The 25,421-nt window shown below is 41.5% G+C and overlaps 1 protein-coding gene across 1 annotated transcript in view; it reads right to left on the bottom strand.

Moving 5' to 3' along the window:
- PCNX2 (pecanex 2) overlaps positions 1-19,346 on the bottom strand; it is a 275,141-nt gene extending 255,795 nt beyond the window's left edge. Inside the window, exons 1-2 of the mRNA XM_060125912.1 lie at positions 19,000-19,346; positions 402-607 (exon numbers count right to left, since the gene is read on the bottom strand). Of these exons, the coding sequence (XP_059981895.1) occupies positions 402-607; positions 19,000-19,152 (359 nt within the window). The 5' untranslated portion in view covers positions 19,153-19,346. The remainder of the gene's footprint in view (positions 1-401; positions 608-18,999) is intronic.
- Between the last annotated feature and the right edge of the window lie 6,075 nt (positions 19,347-25,421).

The following is a 25,421-nucleotide window of genomic DNA, read 5'->3' on the forward strand; positions in this document are numbered from 1 at the left end:
TTCTATGCAACGTATTACTTTTATATTAACAAACACAAATGTTCTTTCTGAAAATACTCTGGCGTGCACTAAGCATTGAGATGATGAGATAAAAATACTGAAGTGAAATATTTTGCTATGCTAAGCCTAATGCAAATAAATTTCAGAGCATGGTATAAGGTCATATTAAATAGTCAGTTAAACCGTCTGGATTATCAACGGTACGGCAATTATCATAAAATGCCTATCAACTTAGGCATTATTTTTATGCCTAAGTGTATGTTTAAATAGAAGAAAAATGTACATATTTGTGTCTGCCTCTCCTGGCATATTTTCACAAACAACTCATACATGAGAAAAATTATTTTAATCAAAATTAAAACCTTTAAATTATGAACTAATGCATTAATGAGAAATGTTACCCTGTATTTTTATGATTGGTTATGTGGTCACTGATGGCCTCTTTGTCTTTATTTGGCTTTTCCTTCTTTCTGGAGGGCCTTTGCTGAATCACTTCTCCTTTATCAAACATGAGGTGTAGGCGATAACTGATCAATTTGATTATTGTGAAGAATATTGTCACTGAGCTGCAGTAAAAAAATACAGTGATGGCATTTGGAGGAAAAGCCTAGAGAAGAGAAAAGAAAGGAAAAAATGTATTTGCTTGTAGGATTACCTCTGGTCTTAAATCTGAAAGTATTTTAAAACTATTTATTGAGCACAAATTGGGCGAGATTTCAAATTTTATTAGTTTTATAACTTTTCCTGTTCGTAATACCTGAAGAGAAAGAGCTACTACCTTTTTATTATTTTTTAAAGTCTTTCTTATTTTTCAGGTGCTGGTACTAGCTGCAATGACCAACATGTGATTTGCAGACAGGAACCCCATGGAACAAAAGATACGTTATAGTGAGAGTCTCCGTTTTCTACCAGCTCTTTTCTACAGGCTAGTCTGGTCTTCCGTGCATATGGTCTTCAAGGCCAGAGGAGGGCCTTTGAGATGCTGCTTTCTTCAACAAAACACAAACGGCCTTGCAGAGAACAAAGGGAAGGAGAAAGGTTAGTGTAACGCCCCCTTGCTTTCCTCCCTGATTTCCCATTGGGTTAATATCATCAAGCCATGGACTTCTCTAGTGACATGACGTAGGCAGGGGCCATAGAGGGTGTACTGCCTCTCAAAGGCAGAGGGACATTTCCAAAAGTGGCAAAGGATCTTTCCATGGAGATCATGGTGAAGGTCAGCTCAATTCTGTCCAATCCCCTCAAGAAACAAAATGAATCGCTGGGATCCATGTAATTGTCCCACTCTGTAGGACACCCCACATCCCTTCCTATCTCTCACAGACCGTGGACCATGGCAGGTTCTCTGGTCCTTCCTAAATGAAATTCTTATCTTCTGGGATAGAAATGAATTCCTGAGGGTCCCAAGATGATACTAAGGACAACCTCAATAAACAGTGAGACCCTTTTAGCAATGCATCTCCCAGAAGGATCTCATAAGTCCAGTAATGATTCCAGTCAGTGCTGCAACCTGGAACACAGCGAGGCTCAGAGGCCACATGGCCCGGCCCCCTTCTGCTCCCATGCAGCCCCTGCACAACCTGCCCTGGTCCTATCTAACAATTTACCATCTGGGTAAGACCGTTCCTAAAACAGAATAGCCAAGCCAAAGGAACAACCAAGAAAGAGGAAACGATCACCTACAGTAAAAGCGGAAGTGAAGAATTTTCACCATCACTGACTTGTTTTCATTTCATGCGGATAAAAGTCCACAAATAAATATGAATTCATATTCATAAGTGAATGACAGAATGATTAAATAAGATAAATATCAGATGGATAGAAATATATAAAGTCAGTTCCCCTCCCTGGAAGCAGATAAGTTCCACATTTACACATGTACCTCCTCATGAGAAGTTGTGAAGAACCTCAAGGAATATATAGCCAAGTTGAAGAGAGACAGAGAGGAGAGGCCATTAATAGCCCCCATCACTTTTCCTTAACATGTATGTATATTTCAGGTCTAAAAAAGTGCAGGCTAATAAAAAAGAATGAAATAATGCCATTTACAGCAAAATGGATGGACCTAGAGATTACCATACTAAGCGAAGTTAAGTCAGAAAGAGAAACACAAATACCATATGACATCACTTATATGTGGGATCTAAAAAAAAAAAATGATATAAATGAACTTATTTACAAAACAGACTCACAGATATAGAGAACAGATTTGTGGCTGCCGGGGAGGAGGGGGGAGGGGGCTGGGGGAGGGAAGGATTGGGAGTTTGGGGTTAGCAGATGCAAACTATTATGTATAGGATGGATAAACAACAAGGTCCTACGCAGAGCACAGGAAACTATATTCAGTATCCTGTGATAAACCATACTGGAAAAGAATATGAAAAAGAATGTATGTATATATAACTGAATCACTTTGCTGTACACCAGAAATTAACACAACATTGTAAATCAACCGTGCTTCAATAAAATATAAATTTAAAAAATAATAATATCAATAAATGTAGGCTAAAGCTAGAGAGTAAGTTTGAAGAAACTGATAAAGAAGCAATAAAACCCAGCAAATGCTAAAACCAACATGATGCTGAGTGAAGTAAGTCAGAGAAAGACAAGACAAATACTGTATGATCTCACTTACATGAAATTTATTTAAATATAAGTGAAATACAAATTTATATTAGTTTAAAACAAAAAGAAAAACACCTAACTTATAGAAAAAGAGATCAGATTTGTAGTTACCAGAGATGGGGGGGGTGGGAGGAGGGAAGCTGAAGGAAGGTGGTGAAAAGATCTAAACTTACAAGAGTAATAAGTACTAAGGATGCCATGTATATGATGACTATAATTAATATTGCTGTATGATATATAGGAAAGTTGTTAAGAGGGTAGATCCTAATTCATCGCAAGAATTTTTTTCTCCTCTTTGTACTGTATCTAAATGAGATGATGGATGTTAACTAAGCCCATGCTTAGCTGTGATAATCATTTCACAATATATGTAAACCAAACCATCAGGATGTCTACCTTAAACTTATACAGTGTCGTGTGTCAATTACTTCTTAGTGAAAGTGGGGAGAAAAAGAAGGCAGATAAAAAAGTTTTTAATAAAAAATAAACCCCAGCAAATGTCTATGAGAATAGATTAGCAAACGGTCATATACAAATTATTTTTGAAAGGAGAATTATTTTATATTATTTTATTTTATTTATTTTCTTATTTTTTGGCTGTGCTAGTGGGATCTTAGTTCCCCGACTAGGGATGGAACCCATGCCCCTTGCACCATAAGCACGGAGTCCTAACCACTGGACCACCAAGGAATTCCCTGTCATATACAAATTATATTCATAAGTTGTTTGAATTATAATGTAGCTTGGGTCTCATAGTATTCCAATTAGTAGGGGTAGCAGGGAAAGTGCTCACTCAATATCCCACGGGCTCTCCTACATTTCCCAGCCTCCCTTGCAGTCAGGCTGGGCCCATGTGCCTACTTTTGGCCAATGGGCCATGAGCAGAAGTGGCCAGTGTCACTACTAAGCCTGAACAATTATAATCTGGTGCCTCTTCCATGCCACTCTCCTCCTCTTTAGTTAATAATCTCAGAGGCCACATTTTCCAGCTCCATCTACAAGACAATAGAGCTTCCTTCAGCCTGGGCTCCTGGGTGACTCTATGGGACAAGGCCCTTACAGACCCAAGATGGACATGTAATAGAAGCGAGAAATAAACCTTTGATTCACTGAGCCACTGAGATTTGGGGCATGGCAGCTAGCATGGTTTCACCTAAATTAATATTGGGGGGTACCATTTTATGGGGAAGCTTCCATTCAAGATTAGAGATAAAAACCCTAAGGCATTGGGAAAAGAAGGTTAGGGAAGAAGGGGGAGAGAGAGAAGATTATATATACTGGGGAAATTCATTTGGAAAAAAACTGACTTGCCACTATTCTCATAAATATGGGCTACAGCATAAGCTTAGTAATGTTGGAATTAAGAGAAGGCAAGAAGCTTGAAGTTGAAGTTGACATGAACATTAGTAACTAGTTTGCAACCCAGGTGAGAAGAGGTCCTGTCTCATCCTCGAAGAAGGACCACTTAGCACTTTGTCGCACCACTGAAAAGCCCCTATACCACACCAGACCCTAGTAAGAGATAGACATTTTACTGAAAATTTCCTTGGCGAGAGGAAAGGTTTCACAGCACGTGACTCATGGCACATTATTCCTCCCCAAATTCTCTGCTCTCATGATTCCTTTAAAAACCTCTCCCCCTTCAGTAGACCCTCCAAATGGAATCTAGCATCCTCTAAATGTCCCCTTTTTATGCCATATAATTAGAGCTCTGCCCATATTCCCCCAATTCTACATTCCCAGGAACATCACTGAAAATTCCTATCAAGGCCATTTTTCTGCTGACCTCATTATGCTCAGTCAACAAAAGATCTCCAGCTTCTAGAATTTTCTCTCCTATAAGTATGTATGCAAGGAAAGGAAGAGGGTTTAGGAGAAATCTGTCATGAACGAGCAGTTTTAAATTTGTATTTAATTTCGATCCCAGATTTTTCCCCCTGATATAAGGTATATTCAGATCTTGAATAGAGGTTTACTTGTTCTAAGGTAAATCACAATTTTTTCTTGTTTACATGAACTTAGCATTTTAACACATCCTTATTAACCATAGGAGGCAACCTTTCTCAGAATTATATTCTGAAAAGGATGATGGATGTTAACAGCAATCTGGCTGTTACTCCCCAACACTCCACTGAAAATGTTCTTGTCAACGTCTCTAAAGACAACAATTTAATCCAATTTTCTCAGCAGCCCTCAACACAGTTGCTCGCTTCTTGAAATGCTCACCTCTTTCTGCTTCTAAGAGGCCACACTCTCCTAGCTTTGTCCCTGCCTCACTCACAGCTCCTCTTTGCCTTACGTCTGAGTCTAGAGCTCCTGGGGCCTCAGCCCTCTTCTCTCTTCCTACACGTTCTCACTCAGTCCCTTGGCAGTCAATGGAATCCCTATATTGATGATTTTCCAATCCATATCTCTGGCTTAGACAGCTTATCTAAGCTCCCCACACCTATATCCAACTACCTAGTCAACATCTCCACTTTCACATCTAAAAGGAAACTCCAAGCTAACGTGTCTAAAATTAGGTATTTAGTTTCATGTCCTTTGTCACCAACTGTCCTCTCCTACATACCCCTTCCCACCTCAGTCAACGGGACCCCAAACACTTGCTGCTCAAACCAGGTAACTGGGCATAACCCTTGATTTCATCCTTACTTCTCCACCCCAAAAATGAACGTATCACTAAATCTTATCAAACTAGATCCACATTTCTCCATCTTTACTGCCAACATCATCTCTGGGCTGGACCAACAAAATAGCCTCTGAACCTCCCACTTCTATCCTGCTCTTTCTCGAATCTACTCTCTGCCCAGCACCAGAGACATTTTTTGACAAAGTAAACTGGCATATCTTTTTAATGTGTTTTTTAACCTGTTTTATACCTCCCAAAATTATTAAATAAACAAAGATGGAGGGAAAAAAAACTAAAATTAAACACCCACAGATGAACCTAACCATATAGCAAATGGATAGCATAACAACAAAGACAAATCAAAAATTAAATATAAAAAATTATTCCTAGGGACTTCCCTGGTGGTCCAGTGGGTAAGACTCTGCGCTCCCAATGCAGAGGACCCGGGTTGGATCCCTGGTGAGGGAACTGGAACCCGCATGCATGCCACAACTAAGAGTTTGCATGCCGCAACTAAGAAGTCTGCATGCTGCAACTAAAGATCCCACATGCCGCAACTAAGAAGTCCACGTGCCGCAACGAAGATACTGCAACCAAGACCCAGTGCAGCCAAAATTAATAAATAAATAAGTATTTTTAAAAAAGGACTTAATCCTATACAAATATTGAATCATTACATCATAAACCATAATCTAATATGATGTTATATGTCAATTATATCTCAATAAAAAAAATTTTAATTAATCCAAGTAACTTTAGAAAACAATACTCTCACAGCACATTATTGCTATATTCTTAAAATAATAATAATTACAAAAACACAAAACAATCTTGGACTTAACCAAAAGATTTTCTTTTGGTAGAGGTATGGGAGTAGTAATTCCTGTGTATATTTTAGGATTGAAAAAATGATATTGTTGGCAACCAGTGTTCTCACTGTGGGAAAAAAGGAGATACAAACGTGGAGCAGGTGAAGGAAAAGAAAAATCCTTTAACTTGGATCAGATTTTAAAGGTTTCAGAACAACTCTCAGTAGACGACTGCTAGATAGATAGGTAGATATGCTCCCCTAGCTCTGTCTACTGAAAGGACCTAGAAGCAAAGACAACCCCAAAGCAATAAATATAACTACAGCTTCCCCAAATCTTGGATTCCAAATGCCACTTCCCACCAAAAGGATCAGGGCTCCTTAGAGTAATGACTGGTTTTTCCAGGGCTGGAGCAGAAAATGTATAAGCTAAGGTGTGGACTAACTTGTTGGGCTAGAAAGCAAGAAAGTGCTCAAAAGCTGATGAGGACATATCCAAAGGACTCAAAAACTGCTGGAAAAAGGTACCACTTGCCAAATTTTGGGTAAACTTAATATCAAAAAGACTGGGGAGAGTTGCAGGATACAAGATGAATGTACAGAAATCTGTTGCTTTTCTATACACTAATAATGAACTATCACAAAGAGAAATTAAGGAAACAATCCCCTTTACAATCACATCAAAAAGAATAAAATATCTAAGAATAAACTTAACCAAGGAGGTGAAAGACCTAGACCCTGGAAACTATAAAATATTGATGAAGGAATCTGAAAATGATAAAAAGAAATGGAAAGATAGTCTGTGTTCTTGGGTTGGAAGAATTCATATTATGAAAATGTCCATACTACCCAAAGCAATCAACAGATTTCATGCAATTCCTATCAAAATACCCATGACATTTTTCACAGAACTAGAACAGATAATCCTAAAATTCATATGGAACCATGAAAACCCCAAATTGCCAAAGCAATCTTGAGAAAAAAGAGCAAAGCTGGAGGTATCACACTCCCTGACTTTAGACTATACTACAAAACTGCAGTAATCAAAACAGCATGGTACTGGCACAAAAACAGACACATAGATCAATGGAACAGAATAGAGAGCCCAGAAGTAAACCTACACACTTGAACTATGACAAAACAGGAAAGAATACACAATGGAGAAAAGACAGTCTCTTCTGCTGAGAAAACTGGACAGCTAAATGTTCTAAGAGTGAGATTAGAACATTTCCTCACACCATATGTGAAAATAAACCCCAAATGGGGAGTTCCCTGGTGGGCTAGTGGTTAGGATGCCAGGCTTTCACTGATGTGGCCCAGTTCAATCCCTGGCAGGGGAACTGAGATCCCACAAGCCACAAGGTGCAGCCAAAAAATAACAAAACAAAAACAAACAAACAAAAAACTCCAAGTGGATTAAAAACCTAAGTGTAAGACCTGAAACCATAAAATTCCTGGAAGAAAACATATGCAGACAACTCTTTGACATAAATAGTGGCAATATTTTGGGGGTCTGTCTCCTAAGCCAAAAGAAATAAAAGCAAAAATAAACAAATGGGACCAAATTAAACTTAAAGGCTTTTGCACAGCAAAAGAAACCACTGTCAAAACAAAAAGACAACCTACAGGATGGGAGAAAATTTTTGCAAACAATGTGACCGACAAGGGGTTAATATCCAAAATATACAAACAGCTCATACAATTCAATATCAAAAAACAAACAAACAATCCAATCAAAAAATGGGCAGAAGACCTAAATAGACACTTTTCCAAAGAAGATATACAGATGGCCAACAGGCACATGAAAAGATGCTCGTCATTGCTACTTATTAGAAAAACACAAATTAAAACCATAAAGAGATTATCACCTCACACCTGTCAGAATGACCATCATCAAAAAGTCCACAAATAACAAATGCTGGAGAGGATGTGGACAAAAAGGGAACTATTGTACACTGTTGGTGAAAATGTAAATTCATGCATCCACTATGGGAAACAGTATGGAGGTTCCTCAAAAAACTAAAAATAGGACTACCATATGATCCAGCAATTCAATTCCTGGGTATATATCTGAAAAAAAACAACTCGAAAAGATATATGCAGTCTAATGTTCATGTCAGCACTGTTTAGAACAGCCAAGATATGGAAGCAATCTAAATGTCCATCGACAGATAAATGAATAAAGAAGATGTGGTGTGTGTGTGTGTGTGTGTGTGTGTGTGTGTGTGTGTGTGTGTGTGTATAATGGAATATTAGCCATAAAAAAATGAAATTCTGCCATTTGCAATAAGGTAGATGGACCTAGAGTGTACTATGCTTAGTGAAATAAGTCAGACAAAGAAAGACAAATACTGTATATCATTTTATGTGGAATCTGAAAAATAAAACAAATGAATGTATAAAGCAAAGCAGAAACAAACTCACAGACATAGAGAACAAACTAGTGGCTACCAGTGGGGAGAGGGAAGGGAAGGAGCAAGTTAAGGGTAGGGGATTAAGAGATACAAACAACTATGTGTAAAATACATAAGTAACAAGGATATATTGTACGGCATAGGGAATTACAGCCATTATTTTGTAGTAACTTTTAATGGAATATAATCTGTAAAAATACTGAATCACTACGCTGTACACCTGAAACTAAAATAAAATTTGAAATCAGCTATACTTCTATTTTAAAAAATCTGGTTTGGAGATAAATTAAATATTTAAATTAAAAAAAAAGAATGATGATAGGAATGAATAATATCCATTGAATAAAAAAAAAAAAAAGAATCTGTGAGACCACACTAACAAACACAATAAAACTACAAGGCGGGGGAAAAGGATAGCTTTTCTTCACAGAAGAATACCTATGAATAAATAGAAAATCACCATTTTTCAGCCATCATTTTGGTAATTATTTTAGGTAAGCATCATCAATTTTTGGTACAACCATGAGTAAAAATTTGGGGGGAATACAATAACATGTACAGTCTCCAGGTTTCTCCTCCCAGATTATTTGTTAAATACAAGAGGAAATTAGGTACCTTTACAACAGAGAAATCTGGTCAGCACCATCTTGACCAATGACCAAACTTATTGGCACTACCAAAGGGGCAATGACATTGGGTGCCTCTGATGTGATACAGGACAAGGACACATCACTTAGGTAGTATTCATGCCAAAAAATGCATAATCAGACACCTAATCTCAAGGATACAATTAAAAATTCAAATTGTGGGACATTTCTGCAAAACAACTTTTATTGCCACAAAAGAAAAAAATAAAACTTGAAGAACGTGTTCTAGAATAAAGGACAATTCAGAGACTTGACAACTAAAAGCAATGCATGATCCTCGATTGAATCTTAGATCCAGAAAAACAAAACAAAAAGCTCAGCTACACTGGACATCATTAGCATAACTGGGGAAATCTACATGAGAACTATGTATTAGACAATAGCATTACATCAACATTCATTTTTTGAGTGTGATGATTATGTGGGAGAATGTCCTTCTTCTTAAGAGACGCATGATGAAGCTTCTAGGGGGAAAGTGTCTTGATGTTTGCAATTTATTCTCAAATGATTCAGCAAAATTTTAAATGTATAAATATATAAGACAGTGATGTGGCAAATGTGGCAAAACATTAAGAACTGGTGAATCGAAGTGAAGGGTATATGGTATTCATTGTGTTATATTTGCAACTTCTCTGTAGACTAGAAATTTTTGAAAAATAAAAATTAGGGGGCTTCCCTGGTGGCGCGGTGGTTGAGAGTCCGCCTGCCGATGCAGGGGACACAGGTTCGTGCCCTGGTCCGGGAAGATCCCACATGCCGCAGAGCGGCTGGGCCCGTGAGCCATGGCCGCTGAGCCTGCGCGTCCGGAGCCTGTGCTCCGCAACGGGAAAGGCCACAACAATGAGAGGCCCGCATACTGCAAAAAAAAAAAAAAAAAAAGGGGGGTATAAAAAATAATATCCTACTTCAAACTTGACCAAAAAATAATTCATCAATGTGTCTTACCATACTGAGACTGAAACTCAAACTCCTTCTCTTGGTCCACCATCTTTGCTTGACAAGCTACTAATCATTCATCAGGTTCCAGATTAGAAGTTATTTCCTTTGTTAAGCCTTCCTAAACACCAAAGCCAGGATAAGGTCTTTACTGTATAGCACCTTGTACTTCCCTTGTAATAACAGTAATCATTGTGTTATTCATGCCTGTTTACCTTTACCTGTTAACTTAATAAGGAGAGATACCAATCTATCTTTTGCCTGTTGTTTTCCCAACATCCAGCCAAACACCTGGCACTCAGTCTGTTGTTGTAGACATAAGTGTTGTCCAACGAATAGGTCCAGTTCTTCCCTGGACACACAGTAGGACTGTACTTTCCCCTCCCCTTGGGTAGATGTGACCATGCAACTTGCCCTAACAAAGATGTCTGAGTGCAAGAGGTATCTGCCGTTTCCAGGTGGGAGCTTCAAGAGCTAGTCCATGCTCTTCACCCTCTCTCTCCATCCACCGTGGTGACTGGCAATGGTCAGGGTAATGGGGTGAGGATGGTGGGGAGCAGAGCCCCTAACTACCCAAACTGGGGGTTCTATCAGCCTAGATACCTACATGCCTGTGAGGAGCAGGATCCCCTGCTAACCATGCTCCCCTTCCCCTCTAACCGTGTTGGACACATAATATGAATACAAAAAAAATAAACTTGGTAAAACCAAGGAGATTTTGAGGCTATTTGTTATATCAGCACAAATCAGCATATCCTGACTGATATGTAAGTGTTCAAATACTGAATGAAACAATTCAAATAGCCAAATATTAGCATTAGGTTTAAACTCATCTGAAAAACGTAAATATTCTTCAAGGGGACGGGTCAAATAAATCACCCTTTACTCACACAGTGGAATACCATGCTGACCTCAAAAATAATGAAGAAGGGGCTTCCCTGGTGGCGCAGTGGTTGAGCATCTGCCTGCCAATGCAGGGGACACGGGTTCGAGCCCTGGTCTGGGAAGATCCCACATGCCGCGGAGCAACTAGGCCCGTGTGCCACAACGACTGAGCCTGCGCGTCTGGAGCCTGTGCTCCGCAACAAGAGAGGCCCGCGCACCGCGATGAAGAGTGGCCCCCGCTCGCCGCAACTAGAGAAAGCCCTCGCACAGAAACGAAGACCCAACACAGCCAAAAATAAATATATAAATAAAATTTTTAAAAAAATAAATAAATAATGAAGAAGACCTTTATGTAATGCTCTCCAAGAAAAAGTAGAAAAGGTAAAGTGGAAAAAACAAGGATACGTACAGATACGTGGTTGCATACGTATACAACAAAATAGTCAACCGAAAGTGTTGACCAAAGAGCCCGTGTGGGATAGATATTAGATTTCAGTGCGACTTCCGGGACAAACCACATCCAGAAACTTCTACACGGGTTACGACAATGAGTGCAATGACCCTAAAATCCCTCACCAAAAGCGAGGATGTAATAGAGTCCAGAATGAGAGGACCTGTGAAAACTGTTGGAGGGGACCATGGCGTTCAGTGAGCCCAGTGTCTCTCTCCCCCATAGTCGAGAGGAAGGCGTCAGTGGGGTCACTCAAAGACTTACTATGGGTCCCCGACAATTTGGGCAGGGAGTCTGATGTCTGGTTCTTCCCAGAAGAGCTAAAAGATGAGAGACTGGCTGGCTAGCTGCTCGGATGGAGGGTTGAAGGAGAAGTTGCTATGTTGGGGTTGACCTGCTCTCCCAGAGTCTGTTCGGGGACAGGATATGTGAGTGTTTGCATGGACCCAGGAGTTCGCTGGAGCAGAGGAAAGCTGGGGTGGACCACCACCTGCCAAGGAACTATGAAAAGAATAAGCAACCAGGCGGGATAAAGAGGCAGCAGCCCTCCTCCAAGAAACTGTGGGTGGGAGAGCCCTGGAAAAGAGAACAGGGTCTCTGCAGGACACGCGGAAGCACCTCTCCAGAGGGAGTCAGCTGGGACCGTGAGTCACGCTTCAAGGGCCGGGAGCCAGCTTACCACCATGCCTGTCAACAGAGCACCTTCCTGTTCTTCTATGCCAAAGGCATCAGAACATTAGCCAGTGTGTGAGGGAAAAGAGTGAAAAAAGACCTTGCCATCCTCATACCCCTTCCTGCTTGGATCACCATATGGAAACAGACATTCTGAAATCCCCAGCAAGTCTGTGCTTTGTTACTTAAAGCAACTTAGAAGACTTTGTATTACCTGTGACCTGAAGTCCTGGGGCTTGCACGTTTTTATCTAAGAGTAGAGAAAGCACTCCTCTACAGAGCAAATTGAATGGGACAGCGGATGACAAAAGAAGGCTGCTTTGGGATTAAACCTAGCAGCCCCACATCACACTTCCATTCACATGTGTATAAAATGTCACTGGAAGAACACACAAGAGACTGTGTGTGGTGGTTGCCTCTTGAATGAGGTACTAGAGACAAGTGTGAGAGGAAAGTTAACTTTTCCTACATACTTCTTTGCACCTGTTCAGTTTCTGGATCTCCTCAAGCCCATGTGCAAAAAATAGATGGTCCTGTTGTGAAATTACCTGTATTCACTATGGAATGGCCAAGGGGGTACCAGCTCCAACTGCCTGGCCTCTAATTCTGGTTAGGTCACGACTAGCCATGGATCCTGCAGCTTCTTACCCAACCTCTCCATGCCAGTTTCATCAACTGTAAAATGGGAATCATGACAGTGCCTCTCTGGGTTACTGTGAGAAAGATATGTTTTAGTTCATGATAAGCTCTTTTTTTTTTTTTTTTTGCGGTATGTGGGCCTCTCACTGTTGTGGCCCCTCCCGTTGTGGAGCACAGGCTACGGACGCACAGGCTCAGCGGCCATGGCTCAAGGGCCCAGCCGCTCCGCGGCATGTGGGATCTTCCCGGACCAGGGCACGAACCTGTGTCCCCTGCATCGGCAGGCAGGCTCTCAACCACTGCGCCACCAGGGAAGCCCCTATGCCAAGCACTTTTAACAGTGCCAGTCTATCTGTGCTCAGTGAGTGTTGGCTGTTATTATTACCTGTAATAATAATAATAATAATGATGATGATGATGTTAAAGGGGAAAATCCATCAGAAGAAAAGGAAAAAATCGGAATACCATTAAGAGCTAGTCCAGTTTTTACTTTCATGGGACATAGAAAAGAGATTTAGAGTAAATAAAATGGGAATAAAGTTGGGTGACTTGTAAAAGGAATCATCTGAGAGGCCAAATGCTTAAAATCAGAAAACAATAATCACCTGATAAGTATCACCTTCCATATAAAATAAATCCCACCATCCAGCAATCCCACTCCTGGGAATATACCCAGACAAAACGGTAATTCAACAAGACACATGCACCCCTATGTTCACAGCAGCACTGTTCACAACAGCCAAAACATGAAACAACTATATTTCCATTTTTTAAAAAAATTTAAGTAAATACATAAATCACACCAAGCCTATTAAATAAAGCATTAGACATTACGATTGGAAAAATAACAGTATATCTAAGGACAGCCGCATCAAAATACAACTAGTCACTCACTGGGAGAAATTAAGGGAAGAGCCAGTGAGGTCAGAGACATAAATTTAACCACCAGAAAATGAGTCATGAACTTGCAATACTAGAACGGAAAGGAAAGGGGGACAGGGTACTCTTTTTGGAGAGCGCTGGGGAGGCCGACATCCTCGAACAAGGCAGGTACCCGTTCTTTTGTCACAGACACAAAACACAACTGGCTGGCAGACAACCATGTGTCTAAATGGCAGAAGATGAGGAGAGGCAGAAGGAATTTTGCAGGAAGGTGGCGACATCACTCAAGAAAGGCCATATTGAGAAGACTGAAGACGACTGCCCTAGGATGCCCTAGGGAGGGGGACATCCCTGGTACAAGTGCCTCCGCCAGGAAAGCAAAGTCCCCACGGAGCCAAGCCCTTCGTACACACAGTCCAAACAACCAACTGCAGCAGGAAAAATTTAAGACAACCGCATGGGATGGCATTCAGCCCGAGTCTGGAAGCCCACGGCCCGGGGAAGAATGCCTTCAAGCATCCCTAAGCTGCAGCCCTTGCATTGCGAACCCACTCTGTGTCAGACAGATGAGGGAAGGAGGAAGGAAATTCAGACATTCAAGTGGATTATGGGAAAGTGGGGAGCATCGTGCATCTCAATGTGAGAATAACTAAGGTCCCCACAAGTAGAAGGACCAGACAATAAGCTTCTAGGAATCAAAGGAGACAAAGTATAGACCACGTGATTCAGCAGCAGAAAAAGCCTGGCTTAGGAAGAAGCTGAATATGAATGCTAGGATTGCCCAGGGTGAGAGATACGCTTTGGGGACCCGCAATGTACCAAGCAGTCCAACAAAGTAACAACAATCAAACGGACCAGCCAGGCCTGCTGTGTCAGGTTGTGCAGGTTGCATCCTGCACACGGGCCTCCAGCTGACAGGGTCAAATGGTGGCTGAACTCTAGTCCCCAGGTCCTGAGCCAGGAAAGGGTGTCTTTTTGGACAGACCACCTTTCCATAATTCACATAAACTCATCTTCTATGTTAGAAGCAGGAGTGAAAAAAGGGGTGGCCAAAGACGTACAAGACCTAAAGAAAAATAGTTACGTACCCAAATGGTGAGTGGCCACAGACCGTGATAAAGTCACCGACTAGGTGTGACAATGACAGCTAGTGCGTGCAGAGCACCCACTGTGTATCTGGTGCTACGCGGCCCCATGACAGATAATCCCATTTTATTATTATTATAGCAATTAGAAGTGATGTGGTTCTTATCAAAAAAGTCTCCAAGGCTAAATTAAAAAGCAGAACTGGAAACACAGCAAGTCTGGCTAACAGACAAGAAAATCAGAGGAAGCAAAAAGCTACAGCCATAAAATAAAGGACAGGTTTTCTGTGTGAAAATCATAGATAACGTTGCCCCACACGGGGTCTTGAAGAATGTGAAGGCTCCACCTCATTTTTACCACTACTCAGGTTGACCTTACTACCACCAGTATGATCAGAACTTCCCTTGATGAGGGGTCACTGTTTCAGGGAGTTCAGATGCCCTCGTGCACAGCAGGTCAGCAGCTTAGTGCTCTGACAAGGCCACAGGCTTGGAGACGACAGGACCTCAGCTAAAATTCTGAATATCACTACTCTTACTTAGATGGCCTTGAGCAAGTAACCCACTCCCTCTGGATCTCAGCTGCTTAAATCTATAAAGCGAAACTCGCTATCCCCATTTTCCAGATGAGAAAACTGAGGCCCGGAGAAGTGAAGAGACTTGCACAAGATCACACAATTGATAGGTAGTAGAGCAGGGACGTCTTTTGGCACTAGCCTGGTGCTGTCAGAACTTCTTAAGGGTCAGAATCATGCCTGTCCTAAAGCTCTACATGAATCTCTGTTGGTTATCTCAAAATAATAAGTACATGAACATGTGTAATAAATGAAAGGTTAAACATCTCTAATGACAAACGCATCTTTCAGTTGGTCCAAATTAAAAGTAGGCTGATATAGGACTTCCCCCCTGGTGGCACAGTGGTTAAGACTCTGCGCTCCCAATGCAGGGGGCCCAGGTTCGATCCCTGGTCCGGGAACTAGATCCCACATGCATGCTGCAACTAAGAGTTCACATGCCACAACTATGAAGCCAGTGAGCCACAACTAAGGAGCCCGCCTGCCACAACTAAGCAGCCCGCCTGCTGCAACTAAGACCCAGCGCAACCAAGTAAATAAATAAAATTTTTTTTAAGTAGGCTGATAATAAAACAAAGTAAAACTCTTTCCAAATTATCTAAATAGACCTAATGTTTTTAGGTACGTACTTTTGAGCATTTCTCAAAAATACATAGCTTATAAATGCTAATAAATAACTTATTTTCCAAACAGACCTGAGTAAATGCTGGGGCTTAGAGATCAGTTTGCCTCAGTAATTAATAATAAAATTTTAATTTACATTTCAAGGTCCCCATTAAGTAAAAGGGTGGATTCTCCCTGCAGTGGAACTGTCTTGACTAAACATGTTTAATCGAATTGTGCAAAACCCAGAAAAGTTCAGGGCCCCTTAAATAACAGAGCTTCAGCAAGCAGCCAGGGATCTTTCTGGACCAAGTTCTCATAAGTGGAACAAACTGAGAAAGATGTTAAAAATCACAGGCAGCACTGAAGTGCAGAAAAATATATTTAGGCATCAAAACACAACTCTGCATTGGGGAAGAAGGGTCTTTTATTTCTAAAGTTATTTTCAGAGACCAGAAGACCAGAGCAAGAAAAGGACTACCTGCATTTTTTCCAATAAGATAGGCTATATATTAAAAAGCAGCCGTGTGATAAATGCACTCACATAAAATGACTGTAATCGTTAAAAGCACACTGGCATAAAAATATAGAAATTTTAGTATAACTGGTTTGATGTAAGAATTAAAGTATTTAAGGTGTCAGCTTTTTGCTTTCTAAACTCTTGAGATTTAGCCAAAAATTATTTTGAAATATCATTAAAGAGGACCTTAACTAAGGACAATTTCCTATTTACAAATATAAAGTAGAAATCAAGCGACTCAGTGAATCATAATTAGGCAGAAATTAAGGGTTCCGAGCATATGCCTACATCCGATCTTAAAAGGAGTTATGTAAAAATGAGCCCGTACTCATAAAAACACATCTGCAGGGATATACATTAAATGTTACTCAGGTTGTTGCTAAGGAGTGGGATTAGATCATTATCGGGAAATACTCAAAATATGTTGTGAGGTAGACAACCTAATGCTGGTTGGAAGAGAAAGAGAGGCAGGTTGATTTTATTTCTACCAGTTTATTATGTGTGAGATCATTGCGAGGCAAATGCAGGGCACTTTGCTAGGTACAACAAGGAAGGCCAAGATGAATCAACAAAATCAAAAACCATGTCCTCAAAAAATCAAAAAAGCTCACGACCCAGGAGCAGAGGTAAATACATGTTCCAACAACGAAGTACAGAATTCAAAATGTGCCACAGTACTGACATGAAATACAGAATGGTATCAGGGCAAGAGAGAAGAGGGATTAATTCTAGATAAGTGGGATCAGGGAAGCCTAGACAGAGATGGTCTTTCCAGTGGGCTTTCGATTTTGGCAAGTGAATGATGGGGAAAAAATAAAGTCAGTACTGAGAAGTACTTTCATGCATTCATTCAATCAACTGTTCATTAATTCATTCAGTTCTCTATTCATTCATTCATTCAATCCTCCTAGGCACCCTATAAGGCAGGTACTCTTAGCCCTGCTTTACACGCCAGAAATCTCAAGCTTGCTTGAGCTCACACAACCAGTAAGCAGAAGAACCAGGACTGAACCCAAGCTTGTGTCTCTCTGCTGCGCTGCCCCTCTAGACAAAGAGACAACAACTGGGCCCTATAGGCTAAGGAAACAGGATGAACAAGGTCACAGAAGAGGAAACTTACATTTATTAAAAAGAAACCATTTATTAAAGGGTCTCCATGGATTAGCCGCTGTATGAAGTGCTTTTTACATGGAATTTACTTATTTTTCCCATGAAGCGGTCATTATCACATCTATTTTAAGGATGACAAAACGAAGATTTAGATAGGTCAACTATCAGGTCAACCAGCTCATAAGTAGCAAAACGGAAATTTACACCAGGTCTGAGTCCAATCCCAGGTCAAGCCAGAAAGATGGATAGCTTTAGGTGCTTATTTAATCCCTAAAACAACACTTCACAGCTGGTCCTAGTGTTTTTCTCATTTCACAGGTAAGAAAATTTAAAAAATCAGATAAGGTAAAAGTAACTTGCCCAAGGTCAGAGAACTGGTAAGAGGTGAACCCAAAATTTCACGTAGGCAGCCTGACTTCAGAGCCAGAATTCTGATCCTGTGACTAAACCACCAGAAAAACAATGAATGGAAGCCAAATCCCAGACAACTTCTAATGTCAAACTGGGACTCTTGTCAGCTATGCAAACTCACTGAAGATTTTTGCTGTGGAGAACATGATCAAATGATGTTTTAGGAATAAAGACCTTCAACAGACATATCAAAATTAGATTCTTAACATTTAATATGACATGGAACACCCTGCTTGTAGAGCTTTTCAAATAAGGTTAAACATTGTTTCAATAAGGTTTGTTTACCTAAGAAGGTCATCTGTGTAGTTACTCAGCAAGCACTCAACTGTGTAACCTCCCTAAAGGGTCAAATAAATTACATTAGATTTATCCATCATTACATTTTTCTACAGATTTCTTTACACAGTGATGTGGAAATTGCAAATTGAGCAACTAATCATAGAACCTGCCTTCCCAAAGCAAAACAAGAAAGGAGGAAAGGGGGGGGGGCTTCCCTGGTGGCGAAGTGGTTGGGAGTCCGCCTGCTGATGCAGGGGACGCGGGTTCGTGCCCCGGTTCGGGAAGGTCCCACATGCCGCGGAGCGGCTGGGCCCGTGAGCCATGGCCGCTGAGCCTGCGCGTCCGGAGCCTGTGCTCCGCAGCGGGAGGGGCCACAGCTGTGAGAGGCCCGCGTACCGCAAAAAATAAAAAGAAAGAAAGAAAGGAGGAAAGGGGGTAAAAGATCAACAACGGAAACAGGTTTGCTTTTAACATTTCACTTTTGCCTTATGGCTATCATGCACAGCAGCTTCTACCAAACATTACCACAAGGTACCCAGCTGAGAGGCCTGGGACTGTTCACAGACAAAACAGGTTCAACCTTCCACAGCAACACGCAGAGTCTGACTCATCGGAACAGCTGGCATCAATTCTTAATGAGTCCCAGAGCCCCCAAAGTCCTTCCTACTTCTTTTTCCTGCCGGAGAGCCCCTTCTCCTTTCCCTTTACTTTCTCTGTCCCAAATTCCTGAAGACCTTCCCCATACCGCCTCTTAGGGAATCACTGCCAATCCTTTCCATCCCGAGGCCGACTCGGAGGTTTCCCCAGGGCTTGAACGCCGCCACTCACCAGGTGCAGGGCCAGGGGCAGCAGCAGCAAGAACAGCCACAGGTAGAGGTGGCAGCTGTTAGTGAACTTGCTCTGGTCCGGGTCGTGGTACCAGCCCCCGGTGAGCGCGGCCCACACGCCCTGCCGAAGCAGCAGCAGCACCCGGGACGCCATGTCTGCGCCCCGGGGCCGGCGCGCGCCGCGCGGCCCGCTGCCAGCCGTCCGCCGCCCGGACGCTCTCAGCTTTAACACGCGGGCCCTCGCGCGGCGTCACGGACGCCGCCGCCGCCGCCGTCGCCGCCGCCGCCCCCTCCAGCTCCTTCCGCCCCAAGACCGAAGCTCCAACTGCTCTTCTGCCCGCACCCGCGAACCGCGGCGCCAGAGCCGGCTGCTGCCGCCGGGCAGGTGGGCGCCATGTCCGAGGGAGGAAGGATTTTCCCAGGGTGCTCAGAGGCGGCTGCTGGGAGGATGCTCCAGAGGCTCCTCCCAGCGCCCGCCTAGAGTCACTCCGTCGGCCTTCCTTGGGGGAGGGCGGCGAGGGGGGCGCGAGGGTGAGAAGAATTTCTGAGTCCCTCCAGCCTCTTCTCTTACCTCTGGCAGCTCCCCCCTACCTCTTCACCTCATCTTCCTATAAGGGAGCGTGGAAAGCTTAAAAATCAAAGATGTTCTCGTGCAGAAGAGACAAACCAGGACATGGTCCTTTGCCTTTTCCTTTTTTTGCAGCCTGCACCAAAATAGTTATGTAACTCCAGCTCCTGTCACACATTCCTCAATGTAATTTCTTGCCCTGAGCACTGCCTGCCCAGCTTCATTCTCCTTAACTGACCACTCACCCCAGACGTTCTACTAGCTAAGCTCTACCTGCACCCTTGACCCTGATCTCTTTTCCTCCCTGACCTTTTCTCCTCCTCCCTTGCTGTTGTCCACCCTGGCAGATAACGAAAATAACCACCTTTGGGGAATAATTTCAGGAGCTTCAGTTAGGCTACCTGCCTTTTTATATATTTCCTAGAACATAATCCCAGGCATCAATCGGGTATACTGTTTAGATAGGAAGACCCACTAGAAGGTATCACTGAACTAATAATTTTTAAGCTTTTATAGTAGAGAAATTTCAGATTCTCTTCTGAAAGCAGGTTTTCGACAGGGAAGAAATAAAGAGGAACTTGCTTTCTTAGAACGAGGAGAGGAAGCTCTCATTATTAGTCACTGATAACCTAAAGTAAATGAGCTTCACGTTGTTGCAGCGAGCAGGCTTTGGGACGCGTGGAGATAAAAGGGAACACGACTTCCTTACGTGTGAGCAGCATTAGGCTTGTGTGAGTTAGGGCCTTTGGGGAAGAAGGAGGATGAGAAAGACGCTCTGATCCCCAAACATGTCTTTTCTGCATCATGCTTACCTCACCTGATATGTGCACCTGTATATGCCCCGGCCATGCTCTGGTCTGCAGCAGCTTTTGCTCTTGGCCACCTTAGGCAGGCCCAGTAAAGGCATACGCCTCCTTATGCGGAAATGAAACAAGGGGAGGGCCATCCTGAGGAGCAGGTCTGGGACGTGGAAGTCCGATGTCACGCTGGTGTGTAAGCCTTCAGCTTTAACCGCTCTTTAATCACTCAGCATTCATCTGTAGGAATGACTAACCAAAATATAATAACACTGCTTTCTGTACTGAAAGAATCATTTTCTCAAAGGTACAGAGGATGCTTGTTTTATATGGACTCATCGCTTGAAACCTACCAGGCACTCTATACATGTTGAATGAATCAATCAATCGATCCATCAACTCCACAGAAAAGACCCACATTAAAGGATTACTCTCATGTGCTTGGGTCCAGAAGAAATAGGTCCATTCTTGCACTGAAGGAGTGCCTTTATTCATTCTGATTATTCATCCTTTATTCATGCCTGATTCATCCGAATATTTACTGAGCACCTTCTGTGTGCCGGGCATTTTGTTGAAGGAGAGAAAGCGAATATAAAAAATATATAGTCCCTACCATGAAGGAGTTCACAGACTACAAGGGGAGACAGGCAAATCAACAAAGACTTGCAATTAAATGTGCTGTATGCTACAAGGGAATTGAATACATGTCTCCTCCTGGAGATGCCCATATGGAAGGCATACTGCTGGAAGGTACGTCCTGCCCACCATCCCTATGCTAGGAGCCACTTCAAGGATGCAGCCTTGAGAGAGTAATGTGTGGTTGAGACCATATGGACTGTATACCTGACTGAACCCCATTAAGGCCTCTATATAAACTCTTTAAGTTTCTGGCGGGCAGGCGTGGAGATCTACCTGTCTTGTGGCCACCCAAGACAAGCCTCGTATGTAAGTTCTCTTGCTTCTTAAACCTGCCACCTACCAATCAGGAGTGGCTGCCTCTTTCTTCATCTCTTTCTTGGCTTCTTTTGGATGGATTATGTTTTATTATTGAAACTTTTTATATTACCTTGAAAGTCATAAACCTGTAAAGCTTTTTTTTAAAGAGGTCAGAAATATAAAGTAAGGTATTTCTTTTTTTTTAATTAATTTATTTATTTTTGGCTGCGTTGGGTCTTTGTTGCTGCGTGTGGGCTCTCTCTAGTTGCGATGAGCGGGGGCTTCTCTTCGTTGCAGTGCGCGGGCTTCTCATTGCGGTGGCTTCTCTTGCTGTGGAGCACAGGCTCTAGGCACATGGGCTTCAGTAGTTGTGGTGTGTGGGCTCAGTAGTTGTGGCTCACAGGCTCTAGAGTGCAGGCTCAGTAGTTGTGGCGAATGGGCTTAGTTGCTCTGCGGCATGTGGGATCTTCCTGGACCAGGGCTCGAACCTGTGTCTCCTGCATTGGCAGGTGGATTCTTAACCACTGTGCCGCCAGGGAAGTCCTAAAGTAAGGTATTTCTAATGGAGGTAGAATTACACAGTAGAGAGGATAACGTCAGGACGTGGAGGACACACGTGGAGAAGGAGTACAGAGGAGTGCAGGCGTAGGGTAGGTCCTTCGTGTAGGAGTCCGAGGTGAAGCAGAGATTATTTATAATAATGCAGGGATTTCATAGAGCATCCATAAAGAATTTGGAGAGAGCAGAGAAAAGATAGGCTCATCCTCAGTCAGTAGGCATGAAGAAGTATGGAAATAAGGACAACAAGACTGCATTTAGGAAAAATTCCTAATGAATAGAATACTAACCCTTCACTCCAAGATCATTTGAGATTTTCCCAAATATGCCTCATTCTGCCTAAGAGTAAGCATATAATGTAAAACACATTTTTTGGTTCTTTTAACTGCACATTATAACTCAAACAGTCAAGTTTGAAGTAGAAAACACCAGTTATTATTATTGTTGTTATTGCTGAAAACAGTGAAGAAAAAAAGCAGAGTGGCCTTTACTCATTTGTAGCACTAGGTGGCACCAGAGCGCTGCATCCGAGGCAGTAAAATAGAGCCCGTGGCTGACACAGCAAAGCAAGAAAAGACTTTAAACGAGGGGGAATTCAATACTCTGGAAAGCTTGCCTCCGAAAGGACACTTCTTCTTTCACCTGATTAGTTTATTCATGTCTTCTGAAGGCCACTGTGGCCTTTATTTATCTAAAACAATTTTTTAACCTTATATACAAATTAGTGTCCCTGAAGAACAGAATAGAAATAGGACCCAAAGTATATTCTAAAATCTAATTTTAAAACTTTTCAGAAATAAAAGAGGACTTTACCTAAACATTAAAAGGGTGCATCATGCCCCTACCCCCAAAATGACAAAAAAAAAAAGTGAACATTAAGATAGATCCTAGGGCAACTGACATCTCCAATCAGAGCAGGACCTTGGTGAACTCACTCTCCCACAAAAGCAATGAAAATACAGGCAGAGCAACTAAGAACAATCATTTCAGAACCCTAAAAATTAACCAAAGCCATAGATTGAACTGCAAATCATCCATCCAAGAGGAACTATTGAACTTAGGTAAGACAGTAGGGTCTGTGACATTTTAACAGGGGCTATTCTCACCCCTCCTCCATCCCAAGCTCAGTGACCCACCCTACAGAACCCTATGAAAAGATAAAAGGGCATCTTTAGGCTGAAATTAAACGACACTAGACAATAACTCCAATCCACACAGAGCAATAACAAGCACCCGTAAAGGTAACTACGCAAGTACATATAAAAAAAGTACAAATATATTTTTGTTTATAACCCCTCTATTCTTATATCTGCTTGTAAACACAACTGCATAAAGCAAGAATTCCTGTCCAGTTATTCTTTTAATAAGCAAGATATACATTTTTATTCTGTGAAGGGACTAAATTTTGGGAGTTTACTTGTTACTGCAGCACAACCTACCCTAATACAGAAATTATTACCTTGAAATAGTGTACAAATGTAATAAAACCTAAAATAGTTGTCATTGGCTTAGCGGCTGTTGAGCAAGTGAGGAGCAAGGGAACATCTTGCAGGCCGGAAAGATGGAGACCCAAGTTATGCAGCATTAAATTATTTGGTAAAAGTGTCCTCTTCAGGGACTCAGATGACCTACCAACAGCTACTGAGCCTATGACTCTGGAGAAAAAAATCGGGAAAGAAAAAAAGAAAGAATGTGTGTGCACATTGACTGTTCCCGGTTGCATTTAGCAAAAAATAATTGAATGATTTCAAAGCAGAACACCAGGGCCCTGAATGGCCTCAGCATGGCGTAGCTGATTCACCAGCCTAAATGCCTGCGTCTTACTTGGAAATAAATTACAATAGAAATAAATTAATTTCTATTGCGTTGTTACTAAAATGGGGGATCCATTTGCTACTGCAGCTTAGCCTACCCTAATTAACACAAGAAACAATGAAAATAAATTAAGCATTGAACTCAAGGAAAAGAATAACAACTACAAACCCAAGGAAAGCAGATGGAAAATAGTAACGAGTATAAATGCAGAGATGAATCATTAGAAAAAAGAAAAACAATAGAACTAATAAATAAATACAAAACCAGTTTATTTAGTGGTATTCTTACTGTTATTATAGAAAACCAGTTTGCCCAAGAGCATTATTAGAAAAGAAAATCCTCCCTGAAATAGATACTCCCTGGAGGATTTCCCTCACTGAACTCTCAACTCTATCAAGTGACTTGAGAAAAGATTAGGAAGACTTCAAATAATCCTGTACGTAGCAACCACAAAACAATACTTGACAGTTACAGGACACATTTCAGTTTTCAAAGTACTTCACATTCATCAGCTCCTTCAGGTTAATAAAACCAACCTAAAAGGTAACAATAACACCCAGAAAATCAGGAAGTTCACATGATGACGCAGATGCTGTGGCTTTGGGCCCTGGAAATTCTTACAGAAATTAAAACTAACACTGAGGCAGGAGAAATCGTGGCAGCAGGAATGGGTGGAAGCAGGGTGCTTATAACTGGTATGTTCCACCTTTATGTTTAAAGGAAGAAAAGGTCAGCTGGGTTGATTTAAGATTTCTGAAGAAATTTCAGCAGAGATTTAAAAAGACTTAGAGAAAGAGATTACTTCATCAAAGAACTTTGAACCATGTAGATCAGTGCTGAATTAGCATATGCTGAAAGCAGTAATTAAGAAAAAAAATTCTTGGATTTATTTAGTGTTTTTCTTCTAAGAATTTCAAAAGAGCTGTTTAATTTTGTTATCATTAATTCTCATGGTACTCCTCGTATTCTTAAGTGAGTATGTTAATATTCCTCTAACTTTATACGTAGATTAAAAAATTGGGCTGTTGAAACCAAAGCTCAAGGTCTCTAAAAAGGTCAGCGGTGTAAATTTGTTGTGCGTCTCAGTCTATTTTAGGAAGGTTAGACCCCCAAGATAGATCTGATGTGCAGGAAACCATCATTTCCATAGAATGAATACCATAAAAGAGAAACAGAGTAAATTTGTTCAGAGTAGAAAAGTCAGCTCACAAAAACAGACCCATGAGTCTGTGAGCCATGAGTCCAAGAATTAGACATTCTGATCAAGAACATGAACTTACTGTATGTTTTGTAATGTAACTAGCGAGCTGATGGCACTAAATAAAAATGAAACATAGCAAGTATAAACCCATTAGCCTATGGTTTATTCACTACAATCTTAGGAGGATGAGTTGCTCTTTTTTTTTTAATCATCTTTGTCCTCTGTTTAATATTTCTAGCAGTTTATGAAGAATTAGTCATTATATTTGAAGAGTCTAGTAAATTACAAATAAAAGAAAGCTAATTCCGATAGGACAGAATGTACAAAAATGGCAACTCAGAGCGGAATGGCAACCTTCCTATCTCAGGTCCAAGGTCATGAGCTTTGTAGCTTTCCTTTAGAAGGGATATCGTAAAGAGTTTTAAAAAGACCTTGGCTTTCTGAAACCACTCAGGTTTTTACATTGTTATATTATTCAGTGAAGTAGTTCATTGTGCATCTGAGTAGCCCTGACTGGAATCTGTAACTTTAAGCGTGGACAGGCAAGG

This window comes from Lagenorhynchus albirostris, chromosome 16 (assembly GCF_949774975.1).
Source record: "Lagenorhynchus albirostris chromosome 16, mLagAlb1.1, whole genome shotgun sequence".
Lineage (NCBI taxonomy): Eukaryota > Metazoa > Chordata > Mammalia > Artiodactyla > Delphinidae > Lagenorhynchus > Lagenorhynchus albirostris.